A 20260-nucleotide genomic window follows, 5' to 3' on the forward strand; every position below is an offset into this window, starting at 1 on the left:
TTCATTCTGAGAGCCAACATCGGCTACGAAGCACTACGAACACTCGCTGAATGTGTATTGTGCATTCCCGTTTCAACTTGCAGTGTGCAAAGGTCATTTAGTACAATGGACAGGGTGATGACAAAATTAAGGAATAGGATGTGTCAGGAAATGCTCCAAGTTTGTGTGAAGATTTCAACTGAAGGGGACGACAAGCCAAGAGGAAGTTTTATTGATGACGTCATCAAGAGATACGCCGTAAAAAATCCTCAACGTATTAGTTTGATGTAAGTGTGAGTTTTTTTTGCATGCAATAAAATTATTTTATTATTTAATATAATTAACTTAGGCTTAGCATAACAGCTTAGTACTGAACCTACATATTATTTAATTATATATTAGCCATTCATGAAAAATTTTAAATATTAATAGCGCTGCTACGTCTTTAGAATGCTACCATTTAAATTTTAAGCCTATAACTTTGTCCCCCCGCCCCCCACCGTCAAGCTATATATTCCCCCCAGGGAAAGTGGCTGGATTCATCACTGCTAATACTGATGTAACATTATGAAACTTGGATGGTCATGTGCAACATTACAAGAGAGTATGCAATAACTGTGGGAGGAAAGATAGAAACTTAAAATGTAATAAAATCAGTTGGAATCGATTGGAACAAAGAATTGGTTTTGCCGTTTGCAACTGAAATAGCAGATAATGACTCAACTGACACAGCTGTGGAAGACTGGGGAAGGTAGTTTTAGAGACACAGCCAAGATGAGATACACTGTATGCACTGTTTCCGATTTTGGTATAAATACATAATTCATTCAGTGGTGCATACAGATATGTATTAGGACAGCACTCTACTTCTCAGACCACTGGAGTATAAGCATTTATTGCTTCTCCTCCCTGCTTCTTGGGCATAAACATGATGGTGCTGCCACCCTGGCCAAGTAACCAGTTTAATTTACCAAGCAATTTAAGTAATTTCTTTTTCTTTTTAGTTTATTTATTTCAGTTTTAACATTTAACTAGTGACACAATATTTTAAAATGTTATACAGAAATTCAAATATTTCATCTTCATCATAATTTGTGTTTTTGCATTATATCAGTTTGGACTTTGGAACATTCCAGAAGAGAAGAGCCGCCATCACTGGTCACTGATCAAAGATGACCCAGAGGAAAAATATGAGAACACTGCTATACAATATGATGACACAAGTAAGTTCTTGCTCGATAATGTAAAATTAAAATCATATTGTTAGATCATTTAAAACCATACTGTTATATCACCAAAGCAAACAGGTTGTGGTTTTTAGCTTTCATGCTATTCTGACAATCCTAAAAAAATTCAATTTTATTTCACAACAAACAAAATCTACAGATGAGATCAGTTGAACAAATCATTAATTCACAGAGATAACCATTCTAATACTGCCCATTCACTCATGGCCCATTGAAAAATAGTGTATGAAATATATATTTTACACAACTGGAGCAAAAATTTAATAAAATATGGAGTACTAGTTACTGAGGTTAAATAAATTCTTCTTCTTCTTATTTAGTGTATCTATCTTATGACAAGTTTCAATTGGAGGCTCTCCATTGAGTCTTGTTTTTCCTTCATCTGTTTGTATGTTCATCCTCTTCTAATGTTAGCCATCATTCTAATTCTCTTCCTACCTCTTCCTCTCAACCTTTTCACTTTTCCCTCTATAACTGTTTGTTGCAGAAAATTCTTATGCAGTATATGGCCCAGCCAAGTTTTACCCCTCTTTCTGATCACTTCCAATAATCTTCTTTCTACCTGCACCTTCTTCATTACTTCCTCATTATTAAGTCTGACAGTCCACTTCACCTTATGAAGAAGAATGGTTAATTCTTCTTTATAGCCACATTTCAGAACTTTCTTAATATATTTCTTCTTTCTTTTTAACTCTTGGAAAAATCACCGGGATAATGCTGTGGAAGTTCATCCTTATACAGGTAGGCAGGGTTTGGCTGCTCCATGACAATGTTTCAAGCCTACCGTTTGGGTCAATCTTTAAGGTATTCTTCTCTTTCAAAAGCGCTCTGTAGGGACCAGTATACGGAAGGTGTAACAGTCGTTGTACAGTCTACAAAGAAGCCATGGATTACTCGAGGAATAGGGGTATCTTGTAAAACAAAAAGAAAACTGTATCTGTCAATCCGAAACATTTCCAATGTTGATGCTATAGCACATTATAAGAAATACTGCAAAATATTAAAGACTGTAATACGGATGTCAAAGCAAATATATTACAAGGAAAAGATAGTCATATCAGATAACAAAATAAAGACAATATGGGATATAGTGAAGGAGGAGACCGGTAGAACCAGACATGAAGAGGAACAAATAGCATTAAGAGTAAATGATGCATTGGTGACAGATGTGTATAGTGTTGCAGAACTTTTTAACAAACATTTTATAACTGTTACTGAAAAGATGGGGTTGTCAGGTTCGGTAGATGCTGCTATGGATTACCTTAGACCAGACATTTCAAGTAACTTCCATAATATGAATTTGACCCTCACTACCCCAACAGAAATAATGTCCATCATAAAATCTTTAAAATCAAGAACATCTAGTGGGTATGATGAAATATCAACAAAGTTAATTAAAGAATGTGATTCTGAGCTAAGTAACATATTAAGCTATCTGTGTAACCAGTCGTTTATCAGTGGAATATTTCCCGAATGGCTGAAATATGCTGAAGTTAAGCCACTGTTTAAGAAGGGAGATAAAGAAATAGCATCAAATTTCCGTCCAATTTCACTGTTGCCAGCATTCTCAAAAATTTTCGAAAAAGTAATGTACAGTCGTCTTTATAACCATCTTATCTCAAATAACATACTGTCAAAGTCACAGTTTGGATTTCTAAAAGGTTCTGATATTGAGAAGGCTATCTACACTTACAGTGAAAATGTACTTAATTCATTAGACAAAAAATTGCAGGCAACTGGTATATTTTGTGATCTGTCAAAGGCATTTGACTGTGTAAATCACAATATCCTTTTAAGTAAACTAGAATATTATAGTGTAACAGGAAATGCTGCAAAATGGTTCAAATCTTATATCTCTGGCAGGAAACAAAGGGTGTTATTAGGAAAGAGACATGTATCAAGCTATCAGGCATCATCCAACTGGGAACTAATTACATGTGGGGTCCCACAAGGTTCCAATTTGGGGCCCTTACTTTTTCTTGTGTATATCAATGACCTTTCATCAGTAACATTACCAGATGCCAAGTTTGTTTTGTTTGCTGATGATACAAACATTGCAATAAATAGCAAATCAAGTGTAGTCTTAGAAAGATCAGCCAATAAAATATTTGTAGACATTAATCACTGGTTCCTAGCCAATTCTTTGTCACTAAACTTTGAAAAAACACACTACATGCAGTTCAGAACTTGTAAGGGGTGTCCCAAGAGTATAAGTCTAACATATGATGACAAGAAGATAGAAGAAGTGGACGGTGTTAAATTCTTGGGATTACAGCTTGATAATAAATTCAACTGGGAGGAGCACACCACAGAACTGCTGAAGCGTCTTAACAAATCTCTGTTTGCAATGCGAATTTTGTCAGACATAGGGGATATAAAAATGAAAAAGCTGGCATACTATGCTTACTTTCATTCCATAATGTCATATGGGATTATTTTCTGGGGTAATTCATCAAGCCAAGCTAAAGTTTTCCGGGCACAAAAACGTGCAGTAAGAATTATATGTGGTGTGAACTCAAGAACATCCTGCAGAAGCCTGTTTAGGGAACTAGGGATACTAACTACAGCTTCCCAATATATTTATTCCTTAATGAAATTTGTCATTAAAAATATATCACTTTTTCAAACCAACAGCTCAATTCATGGAATCAATACTAGAAATAAGAATAATCTTCACAAGGATTTAAAGTCACTTAGTCTTGTACAAAAAGGTGTGCATTATTCAGGAACACACATTTTCAATAACTTGCCAGCAGCCATAAAAAGCTTAACAACCAATGAAATTCAGTTTAAGAGAAGCCTAAAGGATTTATTGGTGGCCAACTCCTTCTACTCCATTGATGAATTTCTGAGGAAAACCAACTGATTTGTATATAAGTACAACATAACTTCTGCACAATTTCAGTGCAGTAATGTGTTCACTGAAAATTTGTGTGTGTGTGTGTGTGTGTGTGTGTGTGTGTGTGTGTGTGTGTGTAAGTATAATCTAACTTCTGCACCATTTCAGTGCAGTAATGTGTTCATTGTAAATAAGTATTACAGTAGTTGTATTACATGTTTCTTACCTTATAAATAAATATAAAACTTTTTTATTTTAAATTCAGTGCAATAGTATTTGTAAAATGACTCTTAGTGTTCATTAAAAAATGACGATCATTCCACTTGGGACCTGTGGAATGGTACATTAGCTTATTTGTTTTAGTTTAAATATTTGTCATGTATTGTTGTTTTTCTGACATGTTCCACATCCTGGAGGACCTCCTCACTACGGATCAATTGGAATGAAAGTAAATCTAATCTAATCTAATCTAACAGTATAACGTCTGAGCCACAACTGTGATCATGTAAGCAGATCTCTATGGATGAAAACATTTCTCTCTCAGTACCTCACAGGTGGACCTGAATGCAAACATTTCATATGGTACTTGAAGTGCCATGCAAACTCTGTCATTGTTTGTGGAGTGGTCGACTGAATTGGTGCTGGAACAATGAGTTGTCCTGGTAACACACAACTGCTTGACACAGACTAGGCGAGCTGGCAAATACTGCAGATCCTCCTTTAGTATTGTGCACAATTCTAACAATACCAATAGCAAGGCATCTGTCCACATTTACGAGTAACCCATCAATGCCACCTTTAGGATGTGATGGAACCATTCCACCATTTCATTACTGGTGATATGGTAGCTAGTAATGGAAAGGTAGTTGCAGCCGCACAGTTGAAGAAGCTCGTTAAACAGCTGTGACTCAATCTGGTGTCCACAGTTATTTTAACGGTTTGAGGAATGCCAGACCTCGTAAACCATATATGCACCAATGTCTTTGCAACTGCTTCTGTGGATATGTGTAGTATGGTAACAGCTTCGGCCACCTCAAGAAATGATCCATTACAGTTACTAGATAGGAGTGACCATCTGAGAAGGGTAACGATCCTACTATGTCCACATGTATGTGTGAAAATCTTGCATCTGGGGTTGCAAAATGTGCAGCCGGTCGTAAAGAATGTCTGCCAACTTTGCTGCACTAGCAACTTCGGCAAGAGTGTGCCAAATCACAGCAGTCCTTCTGAATTGTGGACCACACCACCTAGCTTGCCACTAACTTTGCTGTTGCTTGGATGCCCGGATGAGTCAAAATTCTGCGGGTATGTACAAGCGTTGTTTGCTCGGGATGTGTCACACCAGACACTCATGACACAATATGGAACAAAAATGTGTCATAACTACAAGGCTGTGTGTCCACTTTGGAGCAAATTGTGCAGTACTGTGTCTTTTTGTTTCTTGGCCACTATCTCAGCTCACGGCACCACCTGTAAGCTGGCACTATTTTGTGACAGGCAACCTGTGGCAATGCTGTTTCTACATGAAATGTGATGGACAAGAGTTGTAAATTGCATTATATATCCCACTTGCTTACACTGCCGACGTGAGCCATGATCTCTCACACACTGGAAGAAGCAAATTAGTGGTTTGTGGTCAGTAAAAATTGTAAAATTTATTCCTTCCACGCATAATAAAAAATGTTTAATGGCTGTGTAGACCACCAACTACTTGAGATCAACAGCACCCCATTTCTTCTGGTATGGTGTAATGTTCTGTTAGTAAAAGGCAAGAGGCTGCCATCAACCATCCACTCTCTGCTGCAATGTTGTGCCAATTGTATTTTGGTTCACATCCATTACAGCCAGTTGTTCACTAATGTGTGGGTGAGTCAGCTGTGCTGCTTGTGCCAAACATTGCTTGACTTTATCAAATGCTGCTTCACTCCCCAAAGTCCAAGGACCTTCCAGCCGCTGGTTGTCTGCTTGCCTGAGAGTAGTGCAGTAATTGGTTCCTGCTGACTTGCCAGCCCTGAAAGTTATCACCTTAGTAATTTAACATTCCTATAAATCTGGGCAATCCTCTCCCAATTGTTGGCAAAGGCATATCTTGCACTGCTGCCACATGTTCAGGAAGTGGTGAAGGGCCGACTGATGAGACAACATACCCAAAAAAACTGCCACACTCATTTGCCGAAAACACTCTCCGCAGTATTAATGACTATGCCATACTCCAGTAGGTGCTGAAAAAGCTGTCTCAAGTGAGACAGATGCTCCCAAACTGCAGATGAAAACATGAGGATATCATCCCTATAGAAGAATTAGGAATGGTAACCCACACAGCTCTACATGCATAAAACACGGCCATGTCTGCATGGCATTTCTCAAACCACAAGACAAATTTATACTGAAAAAGTCCAAAATGCATTAATACAGCAGGTGTTTGAATGTCCTCTGGCACTATCAGAATTTACAAAAATGCCTTTGTACAACTGACCACAGTAGAGACCTGAGCATAAGTGATGGCACTGTTAAACTCAGTCACTTGAGACACAGGGTGACGATCGGAAATTGTGGAGGGCACAACTGCCATGTAATCCCTACATCACTGCCAGGAGCCATCCCTTTTGCATACCATGTGTAGTGGAGCTTCCCAATGCCTATTTGATCAAGTCACAATACCTGCTTTCAACAGCTCTTTGAGCCCTGCTTGCGCTGTCAGGAGAATGTGAGGTGGAAGCTTGTGTGCTGATCTTTCAGAACAGTGGAAAGCCCTCAGGACTTAAACAAATAAATCACAAATAGGATAAACTGTCAACTAAACATTTATGTTATTTAGCTGTATTGAATGAAGAATGAAACAAGCAACCAATTACACTTATTCTATATGGTCAAGAGTAAAATGCAATACCCTGTATCCAAGTACCTGAGTGAGACAACAACATAAAAATTATGTAAAACATTATTTTCTACACGGAAATGTATCAGCTTCAAAAGTTTTTGCACACCTATTAAAATGTGAACTACTCCTGTTTGGTGATTACCTATTTGTTTGTATTGAAGACATTTGAACTTTGGGGATCATTTAAAAAAATCCTGCACACTATGCATGCGCGACTGTTATGATGGTGTGATCAAGTTGAAATTCATGTCAGTTGTGAGCAAGGCTTAAGGTGTGATGTCTATATTTGTGTTTGCTGATTTGTGTGGCTGTGTCATGAGTTTTTCAGGTTTACAATGGAAGCTGAAACCTAGTCAGGCTGGCTTATTTGTAGTGTGTTGCTATGTCAAAATCGAATCCCCACGTGGAAAGAACACAACTGAAATTTACAACACTTTGAAAGGAATACTGTGGAATAGTGTAGTGGGCCGTAGCACACTATCACAGTATCACAGTGGCCTGGTTGTAAGATCAGGTAAGCACTGAGGATGACCCAAGGAAGTAGAAGGCCATCAACAGCAATAGGCTTCATTTCTCAAGTTACTGTTAACGAGACTTTGATGGAGGAGTGACAAAAACAAGTGAGAAAATTTCACAAGCCAGACTGCCTGTCACTTCAGTTTACAGAATCATAACTGAAAAGTTGTAGATGGGAAAAGCTGCTGCCAAATGGGTTCTGCATGGTCTGAGTGCAGAGCAGAAAGTAGGTCACAAATGAATTGCAAAATTGTTTCAATGTTATCAAACTGAAGGAGAACAGTTTCTGAAAAGGATTGTTACAATTGATGAAACCTGATTACAGGATTTTGAGCCAGGACTGAAGTTCCAGTCATTACAATGAAAAAGTCCCAACTCTCCACGCCCAAAAAAATTCTGCCACCAACAGTCAAAGGTGAACCTGATGATGACCTTTGTGTATGACAGGAATGGAGTCATAGCTACAAGCAGAGTGCCCCAGGGGATGTCTGTAACAGGTACATACTACAAGATGTTTCTGCAAAATGTTTAGCACCCAAAAATTCATTAAAGAAGGCCTGAAATGTTTGCAGCTGCTGTCCTCATTTCACACATTAATGGAAGACAGCACATTGCTATACCTGTGAGTGAAATGCGTGACAAATGTGTATGGGAAATACTTCCCCACGCACCATAGAGTCCTGATACGAGCCCATCAGACTTTGTTTCCCCGAAATGAAGGAATCATTCTGTGGAAAATGTTTTTATACATTTGAGAAGCTATCAGTGAGGTGACCCAAGTAATCAGACAGCTCAACAATGAAGGGGCCCTATCTGGAATACAGACATTGCCAAAACATTGGAAAGCTGTCATAAGCAAAAATGGAGATTATATTGAAGGCCTGTAAAGGTAAGTTGTAAAATAAATTATTTTCTTCAGTTCTGTCTCATAGTGTGCAGAACTTTTGAAATGATCCTCATATTATCTGAGATTCACATTTAAGCTATATCCATCATCAATAATTTCTGCAAGAAATTTAACATAAGCAAACTACATGAACCTCATATAATTAACTTTTCCTTGAGATATTTGAGTCTCATCTTCATCTACAATAATGATAGCAGCTGAAGAAATGAATTAAAATTTGTGCCGCATACAGGTGTTATTCCAATACAGTGATTATATAAGAAGGGGAAAACAAGCTGAAAACATGAACTGAAGTTTGTGTTAGAGTGGGCAATAGGCTAGGGTAGCCCATGCAGCTGTGTTAGGTGGTTTGAAAAGTTCTCTGAATCACGACGAGAGGTCAGCGCTAGCGCAACGGGTTGTTCACATAATATTCATTGGCCCGTTGCCTGTAAACACACACCACGTCAGTGCTCTTGGAAAAGACCTGTGGCGGTGACATGGTTCTGTTGTTGTTCCCGTGTAGTGATTCGCGAAGATGGGGGGGCGGGGGGAGGGGGGGGGGGGGGGGGATCGGGATTTGAGCAGTGATTAAGCACTTCATAAAGAAAGATATGAAAGCAAAGGACATTTATGGTGATTTCCAGAATACACTGGGGACTCTGCTCCTTCATATTCAACTGTTTCCAAGTGCACAAATGAATTTAAATGTGATCGGGAGAGCTTAGACGATGATCCACGCAGTGGTCAGTCATGATGTGTCACTACTCCAGAAATCACTGCAAAAGTGCACAAAATGGTCATGGAGGATCACCGATTGAAATTGCGTGAAATTGCTCATCCTTACCAGATGTCATCTGAAATGGTATATCACATTTTAACTGAAGAATTAGAAATGAAAAAATTATCTGCAAGATGGGTGCCGCAAGTCTTGATGCTAGATCAATGCACGGCCACACACGTGTGCCATCGCCATGGCAAAATTACACAAACTAAGGTATGAACTGCTGCCGCACCTGCCTTATTCACCTGATATGGCTCTGTCAGACTTTCATCTCTTACCAAAACTGAAAATTTTTCTTGGTGGATGTAGATTCACTTCAAATAAAAAATTGATAGCCATAGTTGACAACTATTTTTCAGGCCTGGAGGAAATCCATTTTTGTGATGGGATGAATGCCCTGGAACATTGTTGGACCAAGTGTATTAACACACAAGGAGACTACATTGAAAAATAAAAAAGTGTCTGTGATGTAAGTACTTTTTTCCTAATCCGTTCCGAGAACTTTCCAAACCATCCTTGTATAATGGTATAATGCCGAGAACCATGCCTAGTAAGCTGGGAGACCCTCGTTCAAGTCCCGACCATGTCATAAATTTTAATTCATTTCTTCACCTGCTATCATTATCGTAAACTATATAAAGTTTCATTCATACAGCAGCCCCTCTGAATTTAAAGATAGCAGCCACATCGAAATTGAGACTGATTTACAAAGCTTTGTAATAACAAGGCATAATTCGTTACTGACATCTGCGCACTGCTGCCTATGACTTTCATTCAATCGTCTCCCTAAGTTCTATGCTAGCAATGTCTCAAATGAGATAGTTAACCTTCTGAAGCTGATGTACAAATAATACTACTGGTGTAACTAGAAAACTTTACACATGACTGTGGGCAAATACATATCCAAGATCATATTTCAAAAGTATAACACTGTCAAACTCAATCACAAATAAGTTCTAGTGAGTAGAAAATGAAGGAGAAAGATGCTGATCCAAATGCAATAGTTGTACTTTGCATGTCCATGACAGATCAAAGTCCCTAACTTCTTATTACTGTGGAAATAACTTCAGCTCCGTTAGGTACCTAGTGAGGACAGAATTTCACTTAGCTTCCTGATAAAGTCCTCCAACAGAGCCACCAAATTTGCCAATGTTGTCAACTGATGAGTGAGTAGTGATCTTGACAACTCTCTCTCTCACCATAACTTTATCACTGGAAAAGTGGAATTAGATTATCTGGCAGGACTTCAGCTACCTCTCATAATACTATGAAATGAGGAACTATTTCACCTTCCCACTTCTCCCAACGTGATGTTCTGCCATCAACCCAACACACTCAATATCACTGTCTGCCTCTTGCTCATTATTTTCCCAAGCACATGCCTATGTCATGTGAAAAATCCAGGTACAAGATCTGTCTCATTCATCAACCACCACCTCCTATTTCAGTTCTACAATAAACTTTCTTATCCCATTAAAGGCAGAGCAACCTGTAAAAGCAGCCAAATCATCTATAAACTTTGCTGCACCTATGGCCAAAAACCAACTCCACACCCTGAAGAATGTCACCTGTCAAACTGCAGCCAAAAGAGAACTACACTACCCAGTTACACAGCATATTGCACAAAATAATGGTGTTGACTCATAAGACTTCTACACAACCCAAGAAACTGAGGACCCCCCCTACCTCCAAAACACCAGTTTTTATTAACTGTTCAGATGGAAACTCACTCTGTTACATAGCCTTTGTTCCACAACCTCTCTGCTCTAAATCTATTTCATAATCCTACCATGCCCCATGCCACCAAATCCAGCCACTCATCCCAACATCAGTCTCTGTTTATCCTTCTTCTGGAACCACTTCTTATCTTTTAAGCTCTTACTGCTCAACTTGACTCTTCAGGAGTCCCCTGTACTCTCTTCTTTGCTTGTAACATTCTTCTTAGTAGTTCCCTAACCTGCCCTAGAACAGATCTACCAATTACACCACAGAACATTTTTTTTCTGATACCATCATTTCCCTTCCTCCCTTCTGCCACTCCATATACCTTCAATGTCCCCACAAGTCAAATCAGCAAAGATCAATACCGCCCATGTCACATGTCAGAATCGGAAGATAAACTATTTCTGGGTGAGTTACAAGTGTTCTCTGGTTTCCTGAACATGATGAAGTATTATGCTGAAAGCGAGCAATTATTGCTCAGTACCTACCCTACTTGGTGAGCCTTGATCTAGCCTCTGAACACACAATCAGTATCTGATTCTTATCTTAGAATATATTTTCAGTACAAATGGAAAAGTTTGGGCTGTAGAATATTACTATCTTCTATAACCTATGTACATAACATAATAGTACTAACATAGTTTAAAGTAACTGTTCAATTTTAATCACACCTAAAAGTCTGACACATTTGAACTGACAACACCAGTAGCAACAATATTAGATCAACAAAGGAGTACTGATAGAAAGCCAATTAGTGCATTGCTGGTTTGACTATTCCATTCCTACAGACAAAAATAGAATCACCAACCTTGTTGCACACCTATGAATGTGTTGTCAGTCAAGGGCATATCACGGTCTGAGCAAATGGCATATGTTGATGAAGCTCTAAAATATTCACACATGTTCAAGGTGAGAGATTTATTTTCCCCAATTCAACAATACTAAGGAAAATACATGGATGTCTACATGCTGCAGGTTAGGAAACATTCGAGTGTACCTTGGACAAGGCGAGTTGAGGAGGCTATGAAGGAAACCATTCCCCGATACAGAAACTCTGACTGGCGATGAATGATGTAAGCACAAGATTTTCTGACAATACTGAAGTTGCATGCATAGTGTTGCGGAATTAACATCAAAATACTGTAAAAATATTAGCTGTACTGTAATAATTTTCTAGTGGGTCTTGTGTGACTGGATCAAGTATTCATTTCCAAGTGTGATGCTACTGCTGCATAGTCTCAGCGATATGTGCACTTCATGCCCATAGTCAAATAAACTTCTACTGTGAGCGTGAGTTTTAGTCTTCTTAACAAAGCAGTTTAACTTATGGTATTATACATTCTTCATAAAACCTCTCATTACTCTGAAACTCTTACAATAAACATTAGGTGCAATAGTAGAGAGCTACAGCACTTATGGATAGGTGGTATTAATAATACAGAAATTAAATGAGAGCACAGGAAGGGGGAATATTAATGAAAAGCTAACATTATTGAGTGAATCTACTTCATCATTCTCACCTTTACTCATTTAATTGCAATAATCATTTGTTACAAAAGCAAAATTAATCAGAAATAAAATGTTAACAGAAATCTGAATGAAATACCTACACATTTGCCAAGAAGAGCTTAACCGGGATCCTCCTGAAAAAATATTAGCAGCAAACTAAACAAAGCAGTAATTAAATATCAAAGAAAGATGTAAGATTAGTCTTTTAAAAAGAAACAATAACCACAGAACAAAAATTAGTAGCATGCATTGAAAAAGTTGTATAATTTTCAATCACAAGCTAAAGTAACTGCATAACAGTTTTAAAACAAAATAAATAATTTTAATTTTGCACAAAAAGTGTACATCAATCTCCAATATAACTCACGCATAACAAAGAAATATGTACAACAAGAATAAAAAGATTAACATGCATAAACACATTCATGGTGATGCCTCAAACAAAAATGTAACAATTTTTTTTAACTCAACCAAGAAGTCATATGCTCACCATTTGTGGTTTAATTTCATTCAAGAGAAATAAAATAAAGTCAACAGTAAACTAGTAAGAAGTGTTAAATTCCTAGCTTCAGAGGATAACATTTCACATTAATCTTCAGTTCTAGATGATCATACAGGCTGTTCCTAAAGAAATTATGAGGAGTTGGTATGAACTATCTGAAGGGAATACATAACATAAATAGACAATCTACTCCCAAGAGTCAATTAGATGTATCTGAATTTTCCAGGGACTGACATGTGACCAACCTGCACCATCACACAATTTCCACAGAAATACACCAACCACAGATACAATATAAGGAGAGGAAAGATTAACCATCTCTTATGAAAAATGTAACAATATTATGAAAAATGCAAATTCTATAGCTGAATTGGAGTAACCACCAACTTTTTATGTGGCTATCCAATACCTAAAGCCTTTTCTTCATGAGGGATGATTGGTCTTTTGTTTATTTTTCTTTTGGATCCACTGTTAATTTATTACTTTTATTGTAATGTATTGAAAACAACAAGAACTCTCATTACAGTCCAGGTAACAACATCTGTACCATATGCCATAGTATGAGTATATTTAAAAGCAGCCACCCTAAAAAGCACTAGATCTCACATAACAATAGATAACAAAAAAAGTTGAACCCCAAAATTGATAGTAGCAAGATTATTGGGGAAAATTTATGTGTATATCAAAAGGATACTCTAATGGGAAAACGGAAGTTGCAGTAGATACAAAACTCAAATCCACCAAGCTAGAAACTGAATCTACACTTGAGATTGAATGGGCAAGACTCAGTATCAGGTTTGAGCATAAACCAATAGGTGCATTTTCCATTTGACCATCTGACTCAATCCCAAATCTAATCAAACCTTCAGAGAAAACTTTATTTCACCAATACATATGTTCCTCAATCACACCATCATCATCAAAGGAGATTTTAATCATTCAGAAACTGGGATAGTTACAGATTTTTAAGTAATAGGAATGACAAAGGAACACTACAAAATATTACAAAACGCCTTCTCTGAAAACTAAGTAGACCAGATACTTTAGAAGACCACTCATGATGGAAATAAATTAGCCGTAATAGCAACAAATTGACCTGACCTTTCAATGCCAGATTCAATATGGACATCCTCAAAGATCACAAAGCATTTGTAGCAATAATGATTACTAAACTGAGGCGACTTGCATATTCCCTAAGTAAAATAACGAGACAATCATATCATGTCTCTCAAAGAAAAATTCAAAACATTTACTCTTGGGCAGGAACATGTAGAAGAACTGTGACTCAGGTATAAAATAGTACTTGACCAAGCACTGGATGGATATACAGGGTGGTCCATTGCTAGCAACCGGGCCAAATATCTCACGAAATAAGCATCAAACGAAAAAACTACAAAGAACGAAACTCATCCAGCTTGAAGGGGGAAACCAGATGGCACTATGGTTGACCCACTAGATGGCGCTGCCATAGGTCTAACAGATATCAACTGTGTTTTTTAAAATAGGAACCCCCATTTTTTATTACATATTCGTGTAGTATGTAAAGAAATATGAATGTTTTAGTTGGACCACTTTTTTCACTTTGTGATAGATGGCGCTGTAATAGTCGCAAATGTATAAGTATGTGGTATCACGCAACATTCTGCCAGTGCGGACGGTATTTGCTTCATGATACACTACCCGTGTTAAAATGGACCATTACCAATTGTGGAAAAGGCCAATATCGTGTTGATGTGTGGCTATTGTGATCAAAATGCCCAATGGGCATATATTATGTATGCTGTTCGGTACCCTGGACGACATCATCCAACTGTCCGGACCGTTCACTGGATAGTTACGTTATTTAAGGAAACAGGAAGTGTTCAGCCACATGTAAAATGTCAACCACAACCTGCAACAAATGATGATGCCCAAGTAGGTGTTTTAGCTGCTGTCGCGGCTAATCCGCACATCAGTAGCTGACAAATTGTGCAAGAATCGGGAATCTCAAAAATGTCGGTGATGAGAATGCTACATCAACATCAATTGCACCCGTACCATATTTCTATGCACCAGGAGTTACATGGCAATGACTTTGAACTTCGTGTACAGTTCTGCCATTTCTCTTCTAATTACGGGATGACGACAGATTTTTTTGCATGCGTTGTATTTAGTGACGAAGCATCATTCACCAACAGGGGTAACGTAAACCGGCATAATATGCACTATTGGGCAACGGAAAATCCACAATGGCTGTGACAAGTGGAACATCAGCGATCATGGTGGGTTAATGTATGATGCGAAATTATGGGAAGAAGGATAATTGGCCCCCATTTTATCGATGGCAATCTAAATGGTGCAATGTATGGTGATTTCCTAGATAATGTTCTACCAATGTTATTACAAGATGTTTCACTGCGTCACAGAATGGCGATGTACAGGGTGATTCAAAAAGAATACCACAACTTTAGGAATTTAAAACTCTGCAACGACAAAAGGCAGAGCTAAGCACTATCTGTCGGCGAATTAAGGGAGCTATAAAGTTTCATTTAGTTGTACATTTGTTCGCTTGAGGCGCTGAGTAGCAGTCGAGGCGAGCAGGGACTGGTCTACAGCCACGCTGAGAAGGCCAACGCCCTCGCCGACTCCTTCGAGAAGCAGTTTCAAACGGCTGAACCCCAGGATGAAGAGCATGAAGAGGTAGTCAGTCGTCAACTGGCCATCTTCCTCAATGCTGAGGAGGACCCAGAGGACGAACCCATACTTTTTGCCCCCGAGGACGTGGCAAGAGTAATCAGGTCCCTCCCTACAAAAAAGGCGCCAGGGCACGACAGTGTCACAAACCAGTTCGTCAAAAAACTCCCACCCACAGCGATCACACATCTCGCGAACGTCCTCAATGAGATTACTCGTTCCCGCGAGTTCCCAGCTTGCTGGAAACATGCGGAAGTGGTCGCGATGCACAAACCAGGGAAAGATCCTCTATTCCCACAGCACTACAGGCCGATTAGCCTCTTGCCAACACTCAGCAAGATCTATGAGTGCCTCCTGCTAAAACCCATACAAGAACATATTACCAGAGAGCAAATTCTGCCGGATTTCCAATTTGGATTCCGGCAGAACCACTCTGCCCCACAACAGGTCATGAGAATGGTCGAAGCAGCCACAGAGGGCTTCAACCACAGAGGCTACTGCGGGATAGTGCTGCTAGACGTAGCCAAAACCTTTGATTCAGTATGGCATAGAGGGCTACTCTACAAGTTGTACTCACAAGGGTTTCCAGGGAGCATAGTTCAGCTAATCAAGAGCTACCTCACGAATAGGACTTTCTCCGTCAAAGTAGAAACTGCCACCTCCACCAGAAGGCGTATTCGCGCCGGGGTGCCACAGGGATCGGTCCTGGGGCCCGTATTGTACAGTTTGTACACTGCGGACACTCCAACGGCCCCCCTGGTACACACCGCGCAGTACGCAGACGACACAGCCTTCTACACGAGAAATGCGAACAAGGACCTGGTCATTCATAGGCTACAAAGGGTTTTAGACGACACAGAAACCTGGGCCCGTCGCTGGCGCATCACCATCAATTCGGAGAAGACACAGGCAATGCTGATTACCCGCAGGCTCGGAAGGCGCAAACCTCCTCAACGTCCCTCCCCTCCACCTCCACCTAAATGGAACCCAACTCCCCTGGCGCAGAACCGCCAAGTACCTTGGCGTAACCTTGGACTCTCGTCTTACGTGGAAACCCCACATAGACGAGGTCCACAGGAAGGTCTGCGCCAGAATGTCCATCCTATACCCTATCCTGAACACAACCAGCTCCCTTCCCTGCCCAGTAGCAGTAAATGTATACCAGGCCCTGATCCGGCCGGTAATGGAGTATGCATGCCCTGTCTGGGGATACGCGGCAAAGCAGCACCTGGACAAACTCCAGAGGCTGCAAAACTGCGCCCTCAGAAGGGCACTGCATCTACCTCTCGGATTCCCCACAGACGACCTGCACGCCGCAGCCGAAATCCCACTCCTGAGAGAGCGTTTCCAGGATCTGGCAAGGGCCTTCTATGAAGGTACTTCCAGATCCGGAAATGCAGTCATCCACTCCCTAGGTCGGTATGACATGTCCCGCGATAAACACAAGCGCCCTATGACGATCTTCGACGATTAAGTCGAAGAGATAAATCCCAATACCCAGTCCCTAATCCAGTTCCTTCCCATATATCACCAATCATCTCGCCTACCTCAGGGAAGTACCAGACACACTCACAACAATTCATCACATATCACAGACACCAAAAATATATAGAAAAATCACACACACATGTACACAGGGGAGTAAAAGCCAAAAGGCTACAAACTCCCCCTCACACTTCCCCAAAGAGGGGAAAGTATTAGATGAAAGCAGGCAGGCTGACTAGGCATCAGCGTCAGTTGATGCTAAGATGGCGACCGCTCAACAGAAAGCTTTTTGTGTTATTGAGTACGGCAGAAGTGAATCGACGACAGTTGTTCAGCGTGCATTTCGAACGAAGTATGGTGTTAAACCTCCTGATAGGTGGCACTTATCTGTCCGTAACTACCTGAACGTCAACTACCCGAGGCGATGGATCGGCCGCCAGGCAGCCCGTGACAGAGCACTTCATCACTGGCCTCCAAGAAGCCCTGATCTTACCCCCTGCGATTTTTTATTATGGGGGTATGTTACGGATATGGTGTTTCGGCCACCTCTCCCAGCCACCATTGATGATTTGAAACAAGAAATAACAGCAGCTATCCAAACTGTTACGCCTGATATGCTACAGAGAGTGTGGAACGAGTTGGAGTATCGGGTTGATATTGCTCGTGTGTCTGGAGGGGGCCATATTGAACATCTCTGAACTTGTTTCTGAGTGAAAAAAAAAAAAACCTTTTTAAATACTCTTTGTAATGATGTATAACAGAAGGTTATATTATGTTTCTTTCTTTAAATACACATTTTTAAAGTTGTGGTATTCTTTTTGAATCACCCTGTACTTCCAACATGATGGATGTCCAGCACATAGCTCGTGAGCAGTTGAAGTGGTATTGAATAGCATATTTCATGACAGGTGGATTGGTCGTCGAGGCACCATACCATGGCCCACACGTTTGCCGGATCTGGCGTCCCTGGATTTCTTTCTGTGGGCGAAAGTTGAAGGATATTTGCTATCGTGATCCACCGACAACGCCTAACAACATGCGTCAGTGCATTGTCAATACATGTGCAAACATTACAGAAGGCGAACTACTCGCCGTTGAGGGAAATGTCGTTACATGTATTGCCAAATGCATTGAGGTTGACGGACATCATTTTGGGCATTTATTGCATTAACGTGGTATTTGCAGGTACTCACGCTGTAACTGCATGAGTTCTCAGAAATGATAAGTTCACATAGATACATGTATCACATTGGAACAACTGAAATAAAGTGTTCAACTGTACCTACATTCTGTATTTTAATTTAAAAAACCTACTAGTTCCCAACTGTTCATCTAAAATTGAGAGCCACATGTTTGTGACTATTACAGCGCCATCTATCACAAAGCGAAAAAGTGGTCCAACTAAAACATTCATATTTCTTTACATACTACACTAATATGTAATAAAAAATGGGGGTTCCTATTTTAAAAAACGCAGTTGACATCCGTTTGAGCTACATCAGTGCCATTTAGTGGGCCAACCTTAGCGCCATCTGGTACCCCCTTCAAGCTAGACAAGTTTCGTTATTTGTAGTTTTTTCGTTTGATCCTTATGTCGTGAGATATTTGGCCCAGTCACGATCAATGGACCACCCTGTATACTTAGTAGAACAGTTCATGGTGGGAAGTACACTACATGATGTACAGTTATTGTAAAGAAACATCTAAAGAAACAAGGACTACTGCACAATATGTGTAAACAAAGCACAGAGTTACAGAGACAGAGATCCTGGATGAAATGTGTTTAGTTGTCAAGAAGGCCTTCAATGGTTATCCTAGCATAATCTTTTCAAAGTATCTCTCACAAAACTCAAAGAAATTTTGATGATATGTGAAGTCTGTTAGTGGCACCAGAGTTGGTGTCCAGCCACTCAGAGAGGGCACAGGAACTAAAATTGATGGTAGCAAAACAAAGGTGAAATGCTGAATGTTTTCAGTATCTTTACAAATGTTATCAACAGAGTAATGTTCCGTTTAAAGTCAGGTACCATTTCATAGATGAGTGAAATACATATTACCCTATCCAGTCATATGAATTGGACCACTTGTCAAAAACCTGAATAATCGCCTTTGGCAGTGTGAGATGTGAAAGAAGTGAGTCAGTGAGATACTGGAAGGTACCAACAGGGATGTGGAGTTATGTCTACTCCAGTACTGTGACCAGCTGTGCTACATTTCTCAGTTGATGACCCATGGCGTGAGCAACATGATTTACATGGTCCCAACAATTCTTGACTGGATATAATATGGAGAGTCAGTTGCCAAGTCAATTTTGTAAACTCATCCTGGTCTCTCAGAGCCTTGCACATACATTGTGAGCTATGTGACATGTTGCAGTGTCCTGCTGCTAGATGTCACCGTGAAGAGGAAAAATGAAGTACATGTCGGGGTGGACATGGACCCCATGGATATGCGGAAACTTGTGTTGATCTACTGTGCCTTCCAGCATGGTGAGGCCAACCAGAAAACATTCCCCAATCCATAAAGCTCCCTCCTAGTTTGTTTTCAGAGGTTTTACATCACACAAGCTAAAAGCCATCTGTCTGATGGAGCATAAAACATGAGTCATCTGAAAAGGCTGACTGTAGGCACACAGTGGACAACCAGCTGTGGTGATGGCATGCAAATTCCAGCCTGCATTGCCAATTAACAGCAGTCAGGGTGAGTGTTATCAACCAGGTGCCAGCTGTGGAGGCCAATACGCAGCAACATTCACTGGACGGTCATTGACGAGACACTACTGGTAGCCTCTTGGTTCATCTGGGTGGTCAGTTACTCAACAGTTGCATGTCTACTCACCTGTACACATCTGTGCAGCTTTTGTTCACTCCTGTCATCTATGGCCTGTAGTGCTCCACAGCTGGCTTTTTACTAGTTTTTGATAGTGCTATTGTGCCATGCAAAATATACTTTAACCACAGTGACATATAAACAATTTACAAACTTTGCCATTTTGAAAATCTTCCACTCTTGGCCTGAAAGTCAATGATCATGCCCTTTTTGATGTCAGCTAAATCATTCCATTTCCACATTCCAATAATGACTGCGTTTTTTTCCACATCCCCCCAACACTTTATATACCTTTCACTGATTCTTCTGCCACCTGCTGTCTGTGAGTTGTATATTGATGTCAAACACAGGGGACAGTAACATCAATGTGACTGGACCATGTAGTAGAGTTTAGAACAGTTGAAATCA

The 20260-nt window shown here is 39.9% G+C and overlaps 1 protein-coding gene across 1 annotated transcript in view; it reads right to left on the minus strand.

The window, feature by feature from the left end:
• The window catches only part of LOC124605329 (vacuolar protein sorting-associated protein 13D), a 552708-nt gene that overhangs the window by 106676 nt on the left and 425772 nt on the right, over nucleotides 1-20260 (minus strand). The window contains exon 55 of the mRNA XM_047136935.1: nucleotides 12465-12497. Coding sequence (XP_046992891.1) covers nucleotides 12465-12497 — 33 coding nt within the window. The remainder of the gene's footprint in view (nucleotides 1-12464; nucleotides 12498-20260) is intronic.

The sequence above is a fragment of the Schistocerca americana genome, chromosome 3 (genome assembly GCF_021461395.2).
Source record: "Schistocerca americana isolate TAMUIC-IGC-003095 chromosome 3, iqSchAmer2.1, whole genome shotgun sequence".
In the NCBI taxonomy this organism is placed as follows: domain Eukaryota; kingdom Metazoa; phylum Arthropoda; class Insecta; order Orthoptera; family Acrididae; genus Schistocerca; species Schistocerca americana.